We start from the raw sequence: 17,858 nt of genomic DNA, 5'->3' as shown, positions 1-17,858 counted from the left end.
GCATAGGCTCCACTTGGAGTATTCCAAGCGCTTGTCAGAGCCTGGGCCACTACTAGAGATACTGAAATGAAGAAAACACCCTTACCTGTGGGCATCTGAAGAAGGCAATAGGATGACAGGACCCCTGAGGTGTATAATCCCCCTGGGTATGGTGCATAACCAGGGCCATGACCATATGATCCCTTTTGAAGAGCATTTATGATGTACTTTACATTACAATGGCCGTTCGTTATTACCATTTCCAGCTCACAGTGTGTTAAGGATAACCCCCCTGCCCATTTTCCACTCTGCTGTGTTGGTCGAGCCATGAAATCCCCAGCAATACTGCCTTTTGGCCACATCCCTGGGCAGATGCTGCATTGCTTAGAAGGGGTGAGGCATGGCCGATTAATCTGTGCTCAGAGAAGCTGACTGTTGGGATTAGTGCTTCAGATGCTCTTAACATCTGCAGCACCAGGGCAGTCCCACATTCGTCAGCGCTGGAAGCCGGAGGGTAGCAGCAAGGCTGGTAAGAGCTCTTACGGTGGGGTTTGCCTATTGAATTGCTGCTGCCAGGTAGCAAGACAAGAGGGAAATTTTATGCAAAGAATGGCAGCTGTGCCATTATCTTGGCACTTCCAAAACTGTCACACCATTTTTTGGCTGCCTGTGATTGCCAAGACTGAGGAGAGGACTTGAAGGACCCTGCAGAGCAGGCACAATGGAAATGTGTCAGCCCTGAAGGTCTCAAAGCTCCAGTTTGGGAGGGGGGGTGAGGATGGCAGTCCCAGAGCTCAGGTCCAGCCCCTTGCAACCAAGAAGGTGCTGCCAAACCAGAGGGAAGGTGTTACTGAGGACTTTCCTCATGTGGTTGCTGTGGTCTACCTCCCTGTCCAAAACTAGTCCTCCCCTGTTGGTCTGCTTACCCGAGCTGGGCTTTGTTACTCTGGGCTTCTTTCATTGCTTTGACTCCTTTTTTTCCCTGCAGTAACTTCTTTCTCTTCATCACAGGGTTTTATGAGCCTTTTGTTTGTGGAGGCAGGCAGCACAGGGCATGAGAAGAGACTTCTGAGCAGCCATGGATGGGTTACAGCTCCAGGTAAGGCTCATCTCCTGCAAATCACGACCTCCCACCATCCTTCAGAGTGCCCAGCAGCTAAGGGGAAAGAAAACACCAGCTCCATCTGCATCTAGGGAGCTCGTTAGCTGGGAACGACTCCCTTGTCTATCACTGTGGGGAAACTCCAGGAGGCTGTTCAGGATTAAGCCCAGACAGTGCCTGAGCTCCTGGCTTAAGGTCCCCCACATCCCTCACCTCCCCTTCCCACAAACAGCCCAGCCTGCACCCCCTCCCCCAAGCCTGCTGAGGGACAGCTGGAGGTACACAGGGACTGTCCACCTCATGAGTTAATCACCTCCTGCTCAGATGTCAGGAGGAGATGAAGGCTGCTATAAATAGATCATGCAGCCCTCTTGGTTTCAGCTGTGATTCACCAGCACAGCAGAGAAGCATTAGGAAGAATTAACATTCAATCTCTCGGGCACTTTACTAAGTGCAAATGCCATTCTACCCCTGTCAATCTCCTTGCCTGGGGGAAGCCATCAGCACTTTCTGGAGGGTCTGAATGGGTCAAATGGACAGGGAAACCCGGAGCAGGGCTGTCAGGGAGCTCAAAACAGCCACTTCAGCCAGGGTGACTGAGCAGCACCTGCTGCATTTAGGAGCGTGGCAAGGTGCTCTGCTCCCCCCTTGCTGGGGCTGAGCTGGGACGGTGTCAGTTTGTTATGGTATGCACACACTGGGGTGCCTGACAACAGCCTCTGGGACCAGATGGTTTCTGGTGATGGTACATGCAGGGAACTGGGGTGGGTTTTTTTCGGTTCTCCCTAACCAGTGCTGAGCTGTGCCTGTGCCTGAGCGGCTCATGAGGTCCATGGCAGTCTGCCCAGATGAGTATGGTGGGGCAAGAGTGTATCTGGATGGTTGATGTGAAACCCCCGTTTCTCCTTTCCCCCCTCCAGTAATTTTTCAAAAATCAGGGGAATAAAGGCAGCATACAGCTATCCTACCCACCAGAAGCTGCTCCTGCACGTGTTTGCATTCATTTGCACGTGCCTGAGACCTTGGTAGCCTCTCTCCCCCTGCCTTGCTGTCTTTATGCTGGTCACTGAGCAGCGTACGTGCGATGGAGAAACCAGCTGAAAGGGAGGTGACACCAGCCAGGTCCTGGAGTGGGAAGCGTGAGGAGGCTGTTTATACAGCTGTTGATACCTATTTTATAGGTATCTACCCATCTGTTTTGACAGCCTCCCAGGTACAGGGAAAGAGTAGTATTTTTTCTGAAAGGTAGCTTAGAGGATAGAGCAGCTACTCAGGGTGATGAATATTCTTCTTTTGCATCTTTGGTGCGTTGTCAATAAAAGAGAGATCCATGTTTCTAGTTTCATGGCATTGCCACGGTTTTATTGCATTGCCACTAGATAATGGGTCAGAGAACAAAAGAGACATTCGGGGCACTCATCACCCACAAGATGTAAAGGGGAGACTGGACTAAAGGATGGGAGTTAGGTGTTGGTATCTTTGGGTCCTCAGTTAGCGGTCTAGGGACTCTGGAGTTCGTGAGATGATGTATATACTAGAAAATCTTTTCCTTTCACCATGCTTTTAGGGACCATCAGGGTTTCTCAGTGAAGCAAGGCAGAAAAATGGTCAAAGGAACTGCCGGCTGGTGGGGGGGTCACCTTATTATGATGGGACTAAATCCAAGAAAGTCACCCCATGACTGCTCCATGGCAAAGAGGGCCCTGTCCCACTCCTTGCTGCAGGAAAACAGCATCTCATTGCAGCTCTAGGCAACAGCCTTCAGCACAAATTGGAGCCTGCCAGCACAGGACTGCTTAAGACGTCTCAATACACTGGCTTCTCCTTGGGTGGGCATGATCTCCTGCCCACTAAGGCCCTGTAAGAGGTTGGCATATCCAAACCAAGCTGGTTCTGGTGTCAAAATGGCATTCCCCTACTTAGGAGCACATCACTTAGGCTGCAATATGGGCTGTCTGTGTGCTCTGGGGGTCAGATCTGGGTGGATCTGCAGGCACCTGTATGGTCTTCAGCCATCCTTGAAGTTGTAATTGTGTTATGGAAGAACCTGAAGTAAGCTGCCTTCAGAAATGTATGCGGGAATGCCTGAACAGGCTAAAAGGCTTCAGAAATAATTGTGATGTATTTCTGTTACTGTACAGAAAGTGAAATTGCAACCTAGAGTTGCAGCAGCTGCAGCCTAGATTACCCAGTTAGATCCTTACAGAGCCACATGCCAGTCTGGAAGGGGCTTTGCAGATGCCCTGGTTGTGAGCGACAAGGCTCAACCGACCTGCAGAAGCTTTGGTAGGAACTACCCTGTATCTCCAAAAACGAAAAAAAAAAAAGGGCCATGTGGAAATCTAAAGGGAGTGTTTTATTCTGTCTAGCCTACAAGTGAGTCCAGACAACCTGAAACAGCTTTGGAATGTGGATCATATTGGATGCAAATGGCAGGCCATATGTTTTACAACATTAATTGCCAAACTTTCAAAAGCACCCTATTGACCTTCTACCGTCAGGGAATGAGCACACAGCTCATGCTTAGGCACCTAATCATTTGTCATCTGTTCCTTGTTTTTCTTCAACATTTCTGTGGTAGTATCACCAACCTGGATTGTCTCCAGTGTTGTGAGAGCTGCACAAACCCAAAATATTAGCCCGTTTTCCAAAACATGTAAATGCCAAGTTTGCAGATGGTACATGATATAACAGGAATTACAGGCACAAAATAGAAGGCTAAGGACAGTACACGGTGAAAAAATTCATCATTCATCTCTAAAAGCTGGACCTGCTCAGATGATCTGGCTGGTGGCTGCCATGAACAGATGCTGGACTCTGGAAAAAAGGGGTTGGAAATACATCCAGGAATAAGTCGTGATGGTTGAGAAGGGAGGGAATAAGAGCTGTAACAGAGAATCCTGTCAGCCTGGCTGATGAGGTTCACCTGCAGGGAGGGGAAGAGCCTAAAGGAGTGGATGATGTCCTGCACGGTGTCCTTCTGCAAGAACCAACAAGGTAAGGAGAGTAACGTCTTGAAAAACTCATTGAAAGACAAGAAGTCATCTCTGTTTTTTTCCAGTCATTTCCATATGGGCTGGTATGCCCAGATCTGGTGCTGCGATAGTACTGGAATTAGTCCATGCTCCTGCCGTAGCTTGATTCCGTGCTGCCGTGTGCCTCTTTCACCTAGCTGGTATGCACGAGAGGCGGGGTTTCTCTGTCTGATACCATAACTTTCCTGCTTACAGCAGACATCCAGCAGCCGGAGCCTCCTCAAGCTCACCCTCACGGAGATGAAGTGGATTCATGTGTTGGTCATCTTCTTCTTCCTGTTGTCTGTTGCAATGACGGGCTGCTTTCTGTGGCAGTACAGCCTTCCCAAGGTGGAGCCCGGTGAGTAGTCATCTTTAAGCTTGGTGATGGTTTGGCTCAGAAATTTTTAAGACCGTGGATGACTTTCTCCCCATGTGGACATTTTTCCCCAAAGAGCATTTCCCCAGACAGCATACAAATTTGCCTCCTCTTAGCTGGTGTAAGGACAATTAGGAATCACAGAATCTCAGCACGGTGGGGCTGGAAGGCACCTCTGGGATCATGGGATCACCGTGTCCAACCCCTGCTGGAACAGGTTCCCCCCGAGCAGGCTGCACAGGATCCATCCAGGCGGGTTTGGATGTCTCCAGAGAAGGAGACCCCACAGCCTCCCTGGGCAGCCTGCCCCCCTGCTCCATCACCCTCAAGGTAAAGAAGTTCTTCCTCATATTCAGAAGGAACTTCTTGTGTTGCAGTTTGTGCCTGTTGCCCCTTGTCCTGGTGCTGGGCACCACTGAGAAGCGCCTGGACTCTGGAAAAAAGGGGTTGGAAGGTCCTCTTGACCCTGGCCCTTAGAATATTTGTAGGCGTTGGTAAGATCCCTTCTCAGTCTCCTTCAGGCTGAACAGCCCCAGGTCTCTCAGCCTTTCCTCACAAGGGAGATGCTCCAGCCCCCTCATCACCTTTGCAGCCTCCGCTGGACCCTCTCCAGTTGTTCCCTGTCCCTCTGGAACTGGGAGCCCAGAACCGGACACAACACTCCCAATGTGGCCTCACCAGGGCAGAGCAGAGGGGGAGGATCCCCTCCCTCGACCTGTTGGCCACGTTCCTCATGTAGAGGAGATGAGCACTGGGCTGATGGAGTACCATGTAACTTGGCTGATGTTCAGAGGAGCTCCGTTACTTCTGGCACTAATCTAGGTTAACTGATACACCAGAAAGACAGATTTATTTTTTAACCTTCTCTATCTTTTCCATTAGCATCCTGTTGTAAAAGTCACTCCAGTTTAGAATGGGGTTGGTTTTTTTTACACCTTACCACATTCTCCAGCTTACGGGTTTGCTTCCTTTCCTACTCCCCTAATCTTAGATCTTTGAATTGGCTCAAGCCTCGGTTCACACTAGAATTCCCTTGTGTTGATTATGGCAAACTCAATGGTTAGGCTCAAGGCACAGTATGTGCAAGGATGAAATATATACAGTAGAACAGGATAAGAGTTTTACGTAGCCCAAAGGTGGCATAAAATCCACGGTGAAGGTGCCAGAGGTACTCCACAGACCAGTATCTTGAAAAGATTTTAGACCCTACATTTTTATCACAGCGTATCAGAGGCTGCCTGTAGGCTTCTTGTGTACCCATCCCCATTCATCTCAGGTTTTTCACAGTGCCATGTCTCTTCTCATCTGTATTTCTAATGCTTCATGCTCAGTTGGTAAGTGAAAAGATAAATACATGGTTTGTTTACAGCTTACAGAGCAGAGGAGCTGTGTTTATGAACACCTTAGGATCAACTGGGAAAATAGTGCCTCCAAGTAGGAGAGTTCCTATCTCTCACTGAGTTTAATGATCTTTGCTTGCCACAAAAAATTAAGATATGTCTCTGGCATGTGCAGGGTACAGCTAATTCAGAAGACAGATAATATACTAGGTGTACAGCTCATCAGCTGTTGTCACAGCATTAGATTTCAGGTGGCACTCACAGTTTACTTCCATATCCATTTTCCAAGGCTATAAGATGCATGGGACAACTCCATCCTCCTGAACCTGAGCTCAGGCTTTCCCCCAGACACAGGCAGGGCACTTTCATGGTGTCTAAACCCACTGTCAGGTACCCTACAGAGTCTTCTGTACTCCCAATTCCTTACTCTTCCAGGCTGCAAAGCCAGATAAAGCCTATGGCAGCTCCTGCCCATCCCGTGTCCATCCCATGACGGAGCACAGTGCCCTCTTCAAGCCCTGTTTTATGTGGGACAGAAACAAGTCAAGATTGACTCTTTTCCTATGCAGAAGTGTCCTTCAGTGTTGGGCAAGCAAGAGAGCTGACTGCTGGTGTGAGGGTAAAGCTTGTTAATCTATTGAAGGTCACGTACGCTATCTTTGAAATGTTTTCCAGTCCCATCTGTGTTGGAAGTGAGATCAGAAGCTGTGCAGATGTGCCCCCGCTACCCTGAACCTGTACCGCTGGACCACCCCATCCCCATTCTGAAGGACTCATTGGAGAAGGTCCGTGAGGAGATGGGAACAGAGGGAGAGGGAGCTCATGGCTGCTTTTCTGAAGGTGCAAAGGGGAGAATATGTATTTTGCCCCTCAGCATCTCTGGGGAAGGAGATGGGGAAACAAGGAGGTAGAGAACATGTAAACCTAGAAATGGGTAAAGGTCCTTCACTGGATATGCAGATGTGGCTGTTCGACCCTGACTGGAGGGCAGCTGCCCACCAAACCTGCTCTGTCACTGCCCTCCTCAACAGGACAGGGGAGAGAAAATACAACAAGAGGTTGTGAGTCAAGGTAAGGACAGGGGGAGGTTACTATTTGGAAATTCATGTTTTCCCATCATTCTCCAGGTAGATATGATGCTGCGCGAGAAGATTCACAGCGCTGGTATCCCTGCCATGTCTGCCATCGTTATCTACAACGACACTGTGCTCTGGACCGGCAACTTTGGGAAGAAGAATGGTTCAGACCCCTCCTCCGTGGTGCCCAACGAGTACACTATTTACAGGTGAGACAGATGGATGGCACATGGGAGAGCTAGAAAAAGAGCAGATGCACATGTAGCGGTGTGATATCTGGATATAGAGCCGCTGGCACCCGCTGCATCTTCTATGGTCTCAGGTCCACTGCAGAAACGCCTTCTGGGTTACCCTGAAACTTCACGAGATGATGCTTCAGCCAGTCCCTGAATTATCATATGCTCATGGCTTACCGAGTTGTTTACTTTGGATTTTTTTAAAATACATTTTATATATTTAATTATATATATTATATTATATAACATATATATTATTATATATCACTTTTAAATATTGTCAACATTTTAAAATGGAATAACAGTGACCACCCTGAAGAACCTGAAAAACATACTATTCCTTACTAGGGCTGTCTCCATGCTTTGAGGATGCCTAGGGCACAAATCTGAAGATGGAGAGCTAGCACAGATTTTGTGAACAGCCAAGGGACAGTGTCATAAGAAAAAAAAAAAAATCAGTCTAGCAAAAAATGGGGTTTGGGAAGAGTATCCTCTGAAAACATAAAGTAGACCTGTACGCTTTTTCATTCTCCCAGTGAAGTCAAAGCTGTATTGGTCATTATTTTTTAGATAGCATCAAGATCTTAGTGTGTGTTTAAAAAACAAATAAAAGGAAGTGTTTGCTTCCTTTAAAGATCTATTTTCAGTGATTTATAACTGTGCTACATCTGAAACCTATGGGCTGCACTCTGACTACCAAATGTTGTCCTCAGAACATACAATTAATTTTGGAAATTTTCAGCAGCTGCAATTATGTTTTTTTCCCCTCTGTCTCATGGTAAAATGCCTGCATCGGTGACTTCATGCTATTTCTTCCAGAATCATAGAACCACAGAATTATTTGGGTTGGAAGGGACCTGTGAAGGTCATCTAGTTCCAACCCCCCTGCCACTGGCAGAGAGAGGGGAACATGCCCCTGGGTGGGTTTTAACCACCAACCTTTTGGTCAGCAGCCAAATGCACTAATCAACGGCACCACAGAGACTCCCACCCCCCAGCCCAAAATCTATCCCCAGTCAGCATCATTTATGATCGGAGCTACAACAGTATCTGATCATCTTTGAACTTCTGACTTTCATTCTTGATTAATGAAAACATCCTTGGTAAATTACTTTTCTCTAGGCTGTCTTGTGCCAGTCCAAGAATGTCACCTCTGGTGGCACAGTGCAAATGCCCCCAGCTGTCCCTCTGAAGCGTGACTCCATTTCTGAAAAGCAACAAAAAAGACCTGGAATCCCATTCCAGGAGCCCTTTTGTGAATTCTGTTCTGAAGCCACCCAGATATCAGCTCTGACTATGAAATGTAAAACTTTATGGCACTTCAACCTTAAAATTCCAGTAAATTTGGAAAAAACAAATTGCTTGCAACTTGTTATGCTATCTGCTAAGCAATGATTTACGAAATACGTCATTATGTGATTATTAAGCTCACAGAAGAAGTTCTGTGGCCCAGTGCACTATTGGGGAGATACTAGTGAAGGTTGTGTCGTAGGGGCCAGAGTTAAGGATATTAATTCAAGCTTCTGACCTGCATTTTAGCCATTCCCCTCTGAATTAGCAAAGATGTTGCAAGTGAAGCTACAGGCAGTGGGTCAGTTGGGCAATCTCATGTACTGGCTGTCTTTCCTCTTGATTCATGGGTTTCTTGATTCTTCATTTCTATAAATGTTTGTTCCTTGATAGAATTGCCAGTGTCTCCAAGATCTTCCCCACGATTATGTTGTACAAGATGTGGGAGGAAGGAAAAGTCATGTCTCTTGATGACCCATTGGAACGTTATGCCCAGAACTTTGTTATTAAGAACCCTCTGGGGAGGCTCAAAGAATCGGAACAGAGATACACAGCAGATGGGCTGATTTTTTTGGAAAAAGGCTCAATGCCACTGAAGCCATCACCGGTTACCTTGCGCAGGATGGCCAGCCAGCTCTCAGGTGAGACAGCACCGCTATTTGCTTACCCCTACCCACCACTGTGCCACTGGAAAGGGACCACAGAGAGAAGAGGGCATCTTCCAGGGACAACAAGGATGCTATTGAGGTTATTTCCCAGTATGGACCCTGCGCCTTCGCACTTCCGAGAGGTCAGGCAGGACCCTTGGAAGCAAGCTGTCAGCAGCTTCGTGAAGTGAGAAAAGGAAACTCTTCTCCAGGCCACTTGCTAGGAAAGGGGTCCAGCTGTGCTGTGGGCTGGGGAACTGTTTTTCCCACGCAAGGTCAATACGTATTTCTTTCAACACGGTAGCATGACCTGAAATCAGGCTCCAATTGCATAAGAGTTTTTTGCACTCCAGCCCAGGGCGCTCTCATTTTTCTGAGATGTAGAGTTGAGGGTCAAAGTGGCACCAAACCTCTTTGCTTTGAACAGATAGACCTTGATTGCTAAGCTAAATTTAGCTGTCAGTGTAGTTCCTGATCTGGGATTCCTGAGCTATTAATAGCTTTGTACTTTCTGGCAGAAGACTATTAATCTGCTGCTACCTTGATAATTGGTTAACTCTTACGTTAAGGTACAAGGAGCTCACAGGACTCAGGAGAACTTTAACCTTTCTTGTAAATAAAGCTGCTAATACTTGACTCAGAGATTCCAGAATTTAACAGCCAAAGAGCCTGTGATGAAATCTCATGTGGCATTTTGATTAAACTCTGTAGCACCTACATTATTCCAGACTAGAATAAATACCTTAAAATTAGGACCTCAGATCCAAAGAGCATGGAGGCAAGCTGCAGTACCTCGGTTCAGGCTACAGCATCACCTGAAGCAAGCCAGTATCAACATAAGAACTCCCCAAAAAGGAATGAGCTCACTGAAATCTGGAAAAAAACAGACAAACAACCTCAAGTGGCAGCAGGAGGCAGAAAGATGTGTGTACAACCCTGCCCAGCCCCTCCCCCTGCAGGTAAGGGGTTGCTCTAGCCAGCCTGGTGATGGCCGTAGGGGCACCAGCTCTGCCTGGTCCCCTCTGACTCTCAGAAGCACCTGAAGATGCTCTGGCTGCTCCTTGCAGCTACTTGGGCTCAGCTCAGCTCCCAGCCCTGCTGCTGTTCCCTGCCACCTCCTGAGGTGTGAGGTATGCCCTAGAAACACTTGTAGAAAGCATATGTCAAAAGGATACCCGGTCATAGCATGCTGCCTTGTAACATGCAGCCACCCCATTGCTTCCAGCCCTGTGCTGGATTTGTCCCCCTGCTTAGCTCCTTTTACATTCCTATGTCTTTTTATTATTATTATTTGAATAATGTGGCCCAAATTTCCCAGACCCCACCAGAAGTGCACACCAACCATCTTGGACCCTGACAATTCAGTAGAAGGAGAAACAGTTTCAAAATCCCAACTGAAAGTCAAATGAATGTTGAGGTCACACGTTACATTTCCTGCCTGTCAAAAACCCAAAAGGAATACGTTCTGCTTAGCATCAAGATCAAAGCCACTGCATGACATGCGGTAAAGTCTTTTTCATCTAAATTCTTCCAGTGGAAACTTATCTATAATATATCCTCGTTATAAACGGGTTTTTTCTACATTGCATATTACAGAAGTAACTCCAAAGATTTTTCTCCTCAACAGTTCACAGGCACGTTGCTAGAGGGAAGCTCTGGCTTGTTAACGCTATGATTTTCAAATATAAATGACAGTCTGAGATGCTATTGTAAATTATTAACAACACGCTTGTCACATCAATTAGCAGCCCATGAGGTATAAATCAATGACTGTGGATTTTCTGCTATGCTCACTCATTCCCCGGTTTATCATTTCTAATGAACCTCAAGAGAGGCACAGCACTGCTGTCATGGTGCCGGTTGAACTCTGCCAGTGGTGCCACGTTTTCTTTGCTGTCATCATGGCTCACTATCTACTGGAAGATGTTCAGCGCATCTGTTATCTGGGCGTTCAGCTGCACAAATAACCACCCACAGACCAGAAGCAGAAAAAAATGCTTCTGTTCCACTCCAAAGCCCAAGGACAGGCCAGCTGAGACAAACAGGTGCTGCTGCTACAAAAGAGTAGGGCTTCATCCAGCTTTGCCATGATTAAGCACGTGCTCACCGAGCAGACAACTGCAAGTCGTCTTTCTGCCATGTGCCCTTCCCAATTTCCTCCTAAACTCGACATCAAAGTCAGCTGTAAACTGCAACGAGGACTTCATTCCTGATGTAATCCACGTGCTGGACTTAGTGAGTCATATATCCCCTGCAAAGAACTGTGGCATTTTAAAAAGTCCTGGCCAGATGTTTCCAGGGGGTCCATGCTCAGTGTTGTGGAATTAAAAGTGAAAAGAACTTCAGTTCTTTAAACTTCCAATTCAGTTCTGAAACCCTGAATAAATTTTGCTAAAGCTAACAAAACAAACAAACAAAAAAAGTTAAAAATGCTTTAGGCCAAGCCTGGAATGATTCAGAGAAGTTCAAGCCCTTGTAGCGAGGTGTAAAGAACAAAAACCTGTTTAAAGGGGCTGTTGTTAACACACCTTTGCAGTCAAGGGAACAGTCACACGGAAATACGGACGGGGATTTCCCCCAGCACTCGATATGCCCTTCTCTTCCAAAATACTCTTGGGGATGCAGGGCTTTTGTAATCATTCATCAAGGGTTTGTTTGGGGTTTTTTTACTGAAATGTAGAAACCCAGAGATGGTGCTGGGGTAGGACTTACATTACCCAGATTTAGTGGTCCGCAACTTAAATACCATGTCCAGCAGTCTGGTGTGAGATCCTGGCAGCACATTTGCTATGCAAAAGTGCATGCATGCATCATCGTTGTTTCCACCTTGCCATAGAACCTTACCTTTTGCTTATTCTTCACCAGCCTCAAAGCTTCTTGGACTGTGATTTGTCTCAAATTGTTTGTTCCTCTTTTCTGCAGGTCTGCCCAGGAGGCTGCGATCTACCAGCCTGCTGTGGAAGGGCAACACACAAGATGCTCTAGCTCTCCTGAAAGACGATGTCTTGGTTGCTGATCCAGGAACCAGGTCAGGTATACTCGCTCACGAGCTTTTGGTCTGGGTTTGCGTTCTTCACTCATATTAGCCTCACCTGGCTAATAAGGATACACCTGGCTCACAATGGATACAGCCATTCCTACACATTCCTGTATCCATCACAATGGATACAGGATACAGCCATTCCGACGGGGAGTTTCACCATCAGCCCATACACCCATCATAGCCTGGGAAGAGTGACTGACTGTTGGAGGTGCCAGCATTTTTATTTTATTTTATTTTATTTTATTTTATTTTAATGTGTATAGAGCCTGAGTGAGAAGACTAGATGAGGCACATTAAACTGCTATAGTTAGGTCCAATAACCCTTAAGCTGTGAAAGATGCAGATTTTCAAAACTGGAAAGGCATCTTAATTTAATCAGTTTAAATCATCATAGACTTCACTTAAAATCATGCTATGGCTGTAGTCACTTGCATGTCTCTAGATTATCTATAAATTCTATTAATGTTTGTAACAATTTATATAGTCTATTACCTAAGCTGCAAACACTCAAAAAATATGAACAGTATCCAGCAGACAGCAGGCAGGGGAAAGCATTCAAAGTAACTGGGAAAAACTTTCCAAATCTGCACAGTTTTTAGGGAATAGGATTACATTCTGAAATAATTTGGCTAAGATTGCTGAGGCTTCGCCGTGGCTTGAAGCCTGCAAGCTTAGAAAATTCAACGGCTCAGTCATAGCAACCTTGCAGTAGTCCCATGTCATGTACGTTACGATAGATACTCCTTAAACGATTTTAAGACTTTAATACCATCATCTTCTTTGGTATTTACATTATGCTCACCATTAAGATGCATAAGGACAGCCACTCAGAGTCTTTCAACCCTTTATTACTTGATACGTTGATCGTTTTAACTCTGTCTCCCTGCTCCTGGATGTACTTCACAGCTAATAGATCTTCTTCCTAAAGGAGATTCCCATTCATTGATACGGCAATTTTAACTTTTTATGGTTTTCCTGGTATGCTGAAATTCAGCTCCATTCAGATATAAAATTTTAGATCTAGAATATATTTATTCTCGAGGTGGAAATATAAATGCTCGTTAAGCTTTTATTCAGCTAGATGGACTGGAAATGGTTGAAGTGGTACCAAATTTATGATGGTATCATAATTATAATTATAAATCCAAATAGGCCTCAGGAAGATAGTGAGATGTGTGGCTTCACGCAATTAAAAAAGTAAAAATAAACCAACAAAACCCGAGGCTGAAAACATGATGAATTTTGAAAATATGTTTGAAAAAAAAGTTGCCCATTCATGTCTTCATGCCATTAAACTTCATTCCAGTATAAATATTAAAATCACTTTATGGGTATTGAAGACTAAAACAGTCAGGTGTCTTCAATAACTCAACATTGCTGGATGCAGCTTTATAGACTTTTAAGTGCTTTTCAAGTGCTTCTACCATCTTAAAGTAGCCGAGGTGCTTAAGTGGTTATACCGTTTTAAATCTCCAAAAAGGCTTACCTGGGATTTTGAGACCTTCAAGGTAAGCAACTGTAACTCTCAACTGCTCTTAAAAGGAATGGATATATGGCTTGGTGATGAATCATAATAAGTCAGAACTTTTCTTTCTTGACTTAACAACAACTCAGGGCCACAACATCTGGTTGTTCTCCATGCCTCCTTCAGCTCTCCTCTCTCTTTAGCGTGTCATCTGAGAATGATGATACAAACCAAGAATTTGTCCCTGGAGTAGAGACACACGGCTGGTGTTTTTGCCCAGCCATACCCACACCGTACCACAGAGGTAAGGCTGATCCAGATATATTCCTCTTCCTTTCCAGATGCCACTACAGCAATCTGGCCTTCTCGCTGATGGCACACGTGCTAGCCGACCATGCGGCTGAGGGGCAATACCAGCGCTGGGTCTCAGAGAACATCCTGGACCGCTTGGGCATGGAGGACACTGGCTTCGATATTACACCCCCGATCCGCTCCCAGATGGCTGTGGGCTTCTACAGCAGCCGGCAGCCAGCCCCTCTCTATGACCTGGGCTGGTACAGGCCTTCTGGCCAGATGTACTCCACAGCTGCCGACCTCGCCAAGCTGGCAATGGTCTTCTTAGGCACCTACCACCGTCGTCTCCTAGAGCCTGACACAGTGAAGACAATGCTGACCCCTCTGTTTAAGTGCTCCACTGAATACTTCGCAAACAAGACCGGCACACCCTGGGAAATTAATGAGCAACTGGGATATGATGTCATTAGGAAGGATGGAGACCTTGACGGTTACTCAGCCACCTTCTCACTCATCCCCAAGCTCTGCCTGAGCTTCATTGTACTGATGGCGGGGCCGAGGCCACAGGGTGGAGATATCGTGACTCAGGCATATGACTATCTGATTCCTGCCATGGAGACAGCGTTCAGAGAGGCAGAGAAAAGCTTGATTCCTCCTCCAAGTCCAGGCCCTTATGTTGGCTACTATACCTACTCCAACCTGACTTTCTATGAGATCAAAGTTGGACCTGGTGGGGTGCTGGTCATGCAGCAGTTTGGGCCTCATGTGGAAGAGCTGATTCCTGAAAAGTACCGGACAATCAAGCTCCACCACCTGGAAGATCGTGTTTTCCAAGTTGTTTTTGATAAGGAGTTCCCTTGTGTCCTGCACCTAGGCTCTGCCTCCATCTCACTGGAGACCCAGAATGGGCAGCTCTTTAACTTTTACCCGTTTGATCGCCAGGGTTTGTCTCCCGGGTTTGATGCACCAGGGCTGAACACATACAACGTGGTGCGTGTGCTCCGTAAACCCGTATTCTATAGCTAAATGTCCACTCTACTTATCCGACCACTTCTGGGAGGTGGCTCCAAATCTGTGTCTCACCAGACTCTCCTGTCTGTGTGGCTTTATGGATGCCATTTAAAAGGGAAAGACGGTGGCAGACGGCTCTTTTGCCCAACAAATATGTCATATCCCGCTTCTAAAATGATGTTAACGACACGTGATCCCTGGCAGTGCACAGCCCAGCTAGCAACTGGGGATGCCTGCAGAAAAAAGAGGTGGGAATGTGCTGGCTGGATGGTGACTGCATCCCATAAAAAAAATAGCCAAGCACTTAAGTCTCCAACACTTACACTGTTTGATGACTGTTGTGGTGATTGACTGGCACCTTCAAAGGGCTGAGGATTTCCCATCTCTCTCAGAAAATATCTCTTCTTCAGTCCAAGGGGGTTTCCAGGGCTCTTCAGGAGCCCACCTACCATGAACGAGATTCCTTATTCCGGTTTGCCAAAAGATTATGGGCTAGAGAATGGCACCAGCCTGATGCCAAGCCTTGCCTGTGGTGTCTGGGAAGGAAGGGTCCATGTCTTCCCTGGGTCACAAGAGGGGAGGTGTGAAAACAGCAGAGAGCAACGTGGTTATGTATTTGCTCCGTAGATTTCTGCAAAAGCAGAAAGGATATTGTAGCACTTAAGTATAGAAGTATGAATCTTACTCCTGTGAGCGGGGCCGTATAAAGCCATAGGCTGGTGTATCCCAGCTGGACTCAGGTCTGTGACTATCTCAGTCTCCAGGCAAGTGCGTGAGTGTGGCGTTTAAGTAGTGGGAAACTTTACGTGTATTTAGTATGGGAATCTTTACGTGTGTTTGAGGCAGGGTGTCTGTATGCGTATGTACCCGTTGTGTTTAGGCGTGTGTGAGGGAGGATGCTAAGGGAAAGTGCATTAGCTCCAGGAGCACTGCATTCAGGAGAGGTGTGCCTGCAAGCGATCTGCAAAGCCACAGGTGCATTTTCTACTTCTTTCTTGTGCCCACTCCATGCCAAGGCAGGACAGGCCAGTAACACCAACACCATGTCACTGCGACGGGAACAGTGGCAGGCATGAGCACAAGACAGGGCAAGTACCGCTGATGGAGGAGTCTTGGCTCCTGCAATGCCCCTTCAAGTTGAGGAGAGTGTCGTCATCGCAGCCCTAACCGGAGCCTGAAATAAAAGCATGCAGCGCCAGGGCAAGATAACTCTTAGGTTACAATGAATACCCTAGCTGCAGAGTATGGCAGTGGCTGCACAGCATGTAAATCCTGGGGGATGTAGGAAAGGGTAAACACACCAGCACAGCCAAAGGGCATGTTCTCCCCTACCATGACTGGTATGAGGTTGGATCCTCTTGCAGAGTGATGTCCTGCTGCTGCTTGCCCACACCAAGTCATGGAAGTGGACAGGTCTCAGAGAGGATGAGAAAATAAATCTTCCTGCGTCCCTTGTCTCTTGTTGTCTCTCACGGTTCTCACTCTTTGTGCGGTTCTTCAGCTTCAGTGTTGTGTAGAGGGGCCATCGCTGAAGGCGGAGAAAATGATGATCTGCAGACTCTGTTCCCTGCCTTTGTTCAAACAATTTCAGTTCCCTGAGAAACATAAGAAATAACGTAGCCCTTGCCTTACAGGCAGTCATGGATGCTGCTATACTCATTTCCTCTGGACTTTGTAGGTTATTGCATTTCACACCTTGTACCACCTCGTATGTTCAAGTATTTAATCTGGGCTATAGCAACAGCAATAAACTCGATGTGAATTCTTGCTGCTGTCATGTGTGTGCTCATGCCCAGAGGTACGTGTGCAGGCAGATACGTTGCCCTGGGGCTGATTTCCTGCAGAGGTGCCTACACAATGACATAACATGCCTGACACATTTCTGGACTTTCAGCTCACTGGAGGTGATATCTGATTGCAAGATATTTGAGTGCTCTAACCCTGGTCTTTTTGAGTGAGGGCAAAGTGCCAGTTTGGGGCTGGTTTTCCTGTTTTGGAACAAAAGGAGTGTTTGTTTAGCCATCAGCTACCTTTAAAGGCTTCCAAGAAAAATTAGGATTTATATCCAATGTCACTCAGTGGTCAGGATGAAGCCCCACACCGGACTGTCTCCATCTGTCTGATGAAGCGGTTGAGATGTTTTACTTTTCCATCAGTAATGCAGACACTAACAGGTCTGTCCTTTCCTAGTGAGTCACCCTCACACCTGTACACTGATACCTTTGGGTGCTCTTGGTCATTCCTATTAACAGCAAAGTGCAGCCTCTTCCTCTTCACAGCACGAACCCACACTTGCAGTAAAGCTCATCTCACTGAACCTTGGGTGGCACCGGGAAGGTGACCAAGAGCTTCCTACACTGCTCCTGTGGGCAGGCAGGAGAGCTCCCTTACCTGGTATGGAGAGCAGGGAGGAGACCATGGGATGTCTGTGCAGAGGGTTTGGGAGAGGCTGTGTGGGGCAGGCAGGGTAAGGTGGGGTTCTGGAGGACGCCAGTCATCCACGGAGAGCGGCGAGTCATGGTGCTGAGTCAATGCTACCGACAGAAATACCCAATTTCTTCCTGTTACTTCATGCCCAACAGGATCCTAAGAAGAGCAGAACCAGCTTCTGTGACCTGGCGTGACCTGAGATGCCTTAGCAGCTGCTTTATACCAGCTTTAACAGCTCTTCATAAACTTCCCATTTTAATACAGAATCTAAGTTACCATTCTGAGTCCCTTTTTTAAGCTTTTGTGTGCGCTTGTTGCTGAATTAAAAAATATCCCAATGCTATTTCATCGGTGTCAGAGACTGGCTCCAACAAGAGGCACGATAAATGTGTAAACATCTCCTCCACTGCTCACTTTGCGCAGAAGTGTGTGTTTTAAAAGGTGACTAGCAGCAGCCTGTAGGAACCATGTGCTTAAAAATGTTTGGGTTTTTTTTTTACAATTACTCATCAGGGAACCAAACAAACAGAATATGCTTCATTAACATTCCCA

The 17,858-nt window shown here is 46.7% G+C and overlaps 1 protein-coding gene across 2 annotated transcripts; it reads left to right on the top strand.

Moving 5' to 3' along the window:
- The first annotated feature begins 413 nt into the window (after nt 1–413).
- On the top strand, nt 414–16,331 carry LACTBL1 (lactamase beta like 1). 2 transcript variants are annotated; one of them, XM_056333665.1, is made up of 8 exons: nt 414–508; nt 991–1,078; nt 4,315–4,456; nt 6,490–6,599; nt 6,942–7,099; nt 8,810–9,057; nt 11,986–12,091; nt 13,913–16,331. In XM_056333665.1, the coding sequence occupies exons 2-8, from the start codon at nt 1,058–1,060 to the stop codon at nt 14,889–14,891; spliced, it is 1,764 nt and encodes a 587-aa protein (XP_056189640.1). In that variant the 5' UTR covers nt 414–508; nt 991–1,057; the 3' UTR covers nt 14,892–16,331. The 2 variants fall into 2 exon arrangements, with proteins under 2 accessions (XP_056189640.1, XP_056189639.1); XM_056333664.1 differs by having other exon boundaries at nt 4,312–4,456.
- Nucleotides 16,332–17,858: the final 1,527 nt, after the last annotated feature.

The sequence above is a fragment of the Falco biarmicus genome, chromosome 3, assembly GCF_023638135.1.
Source record: "Falco biarmicus isolate bFalBia1 chromosome 3, bFalBia1.pri, whole genome shotgun sequence".
NCBI classification, from domain to species: Eukaryota; Metazoa; Chordata; class Aves; order Falconiformes; family Falconidae; genus Falco; species Falco biarmicus.
Note: the sequence above shows the minus strand (reverse complement) of the source record. Positions and strands in the feature narration are given on the sequence as shown.

Excerpts from the sequence above, each read along its gene's own strand:
- LACTBL1 (XM_056333664.1), top strand. The coding sequence starts at position 1,058 with ATGGATGGGTTACAGCTCCAG. Across the intron at positions 4,457-6,489 it reads CCTTCCCAAGGTGGAGCCCG|TCCCATCTGTGTTGGAAGTG; the intron begins GTGAGTAGTCAT and ends AATGTTTTCCAG. Across the intron at positions 9,058-11,985 it reads GATGGCCAGCCAGCTCTCAG|GTCTGCCCAGGAGGCTGCGA; the intron begins GTGAGACAGCAC and ends TCTTTTCTGCAG.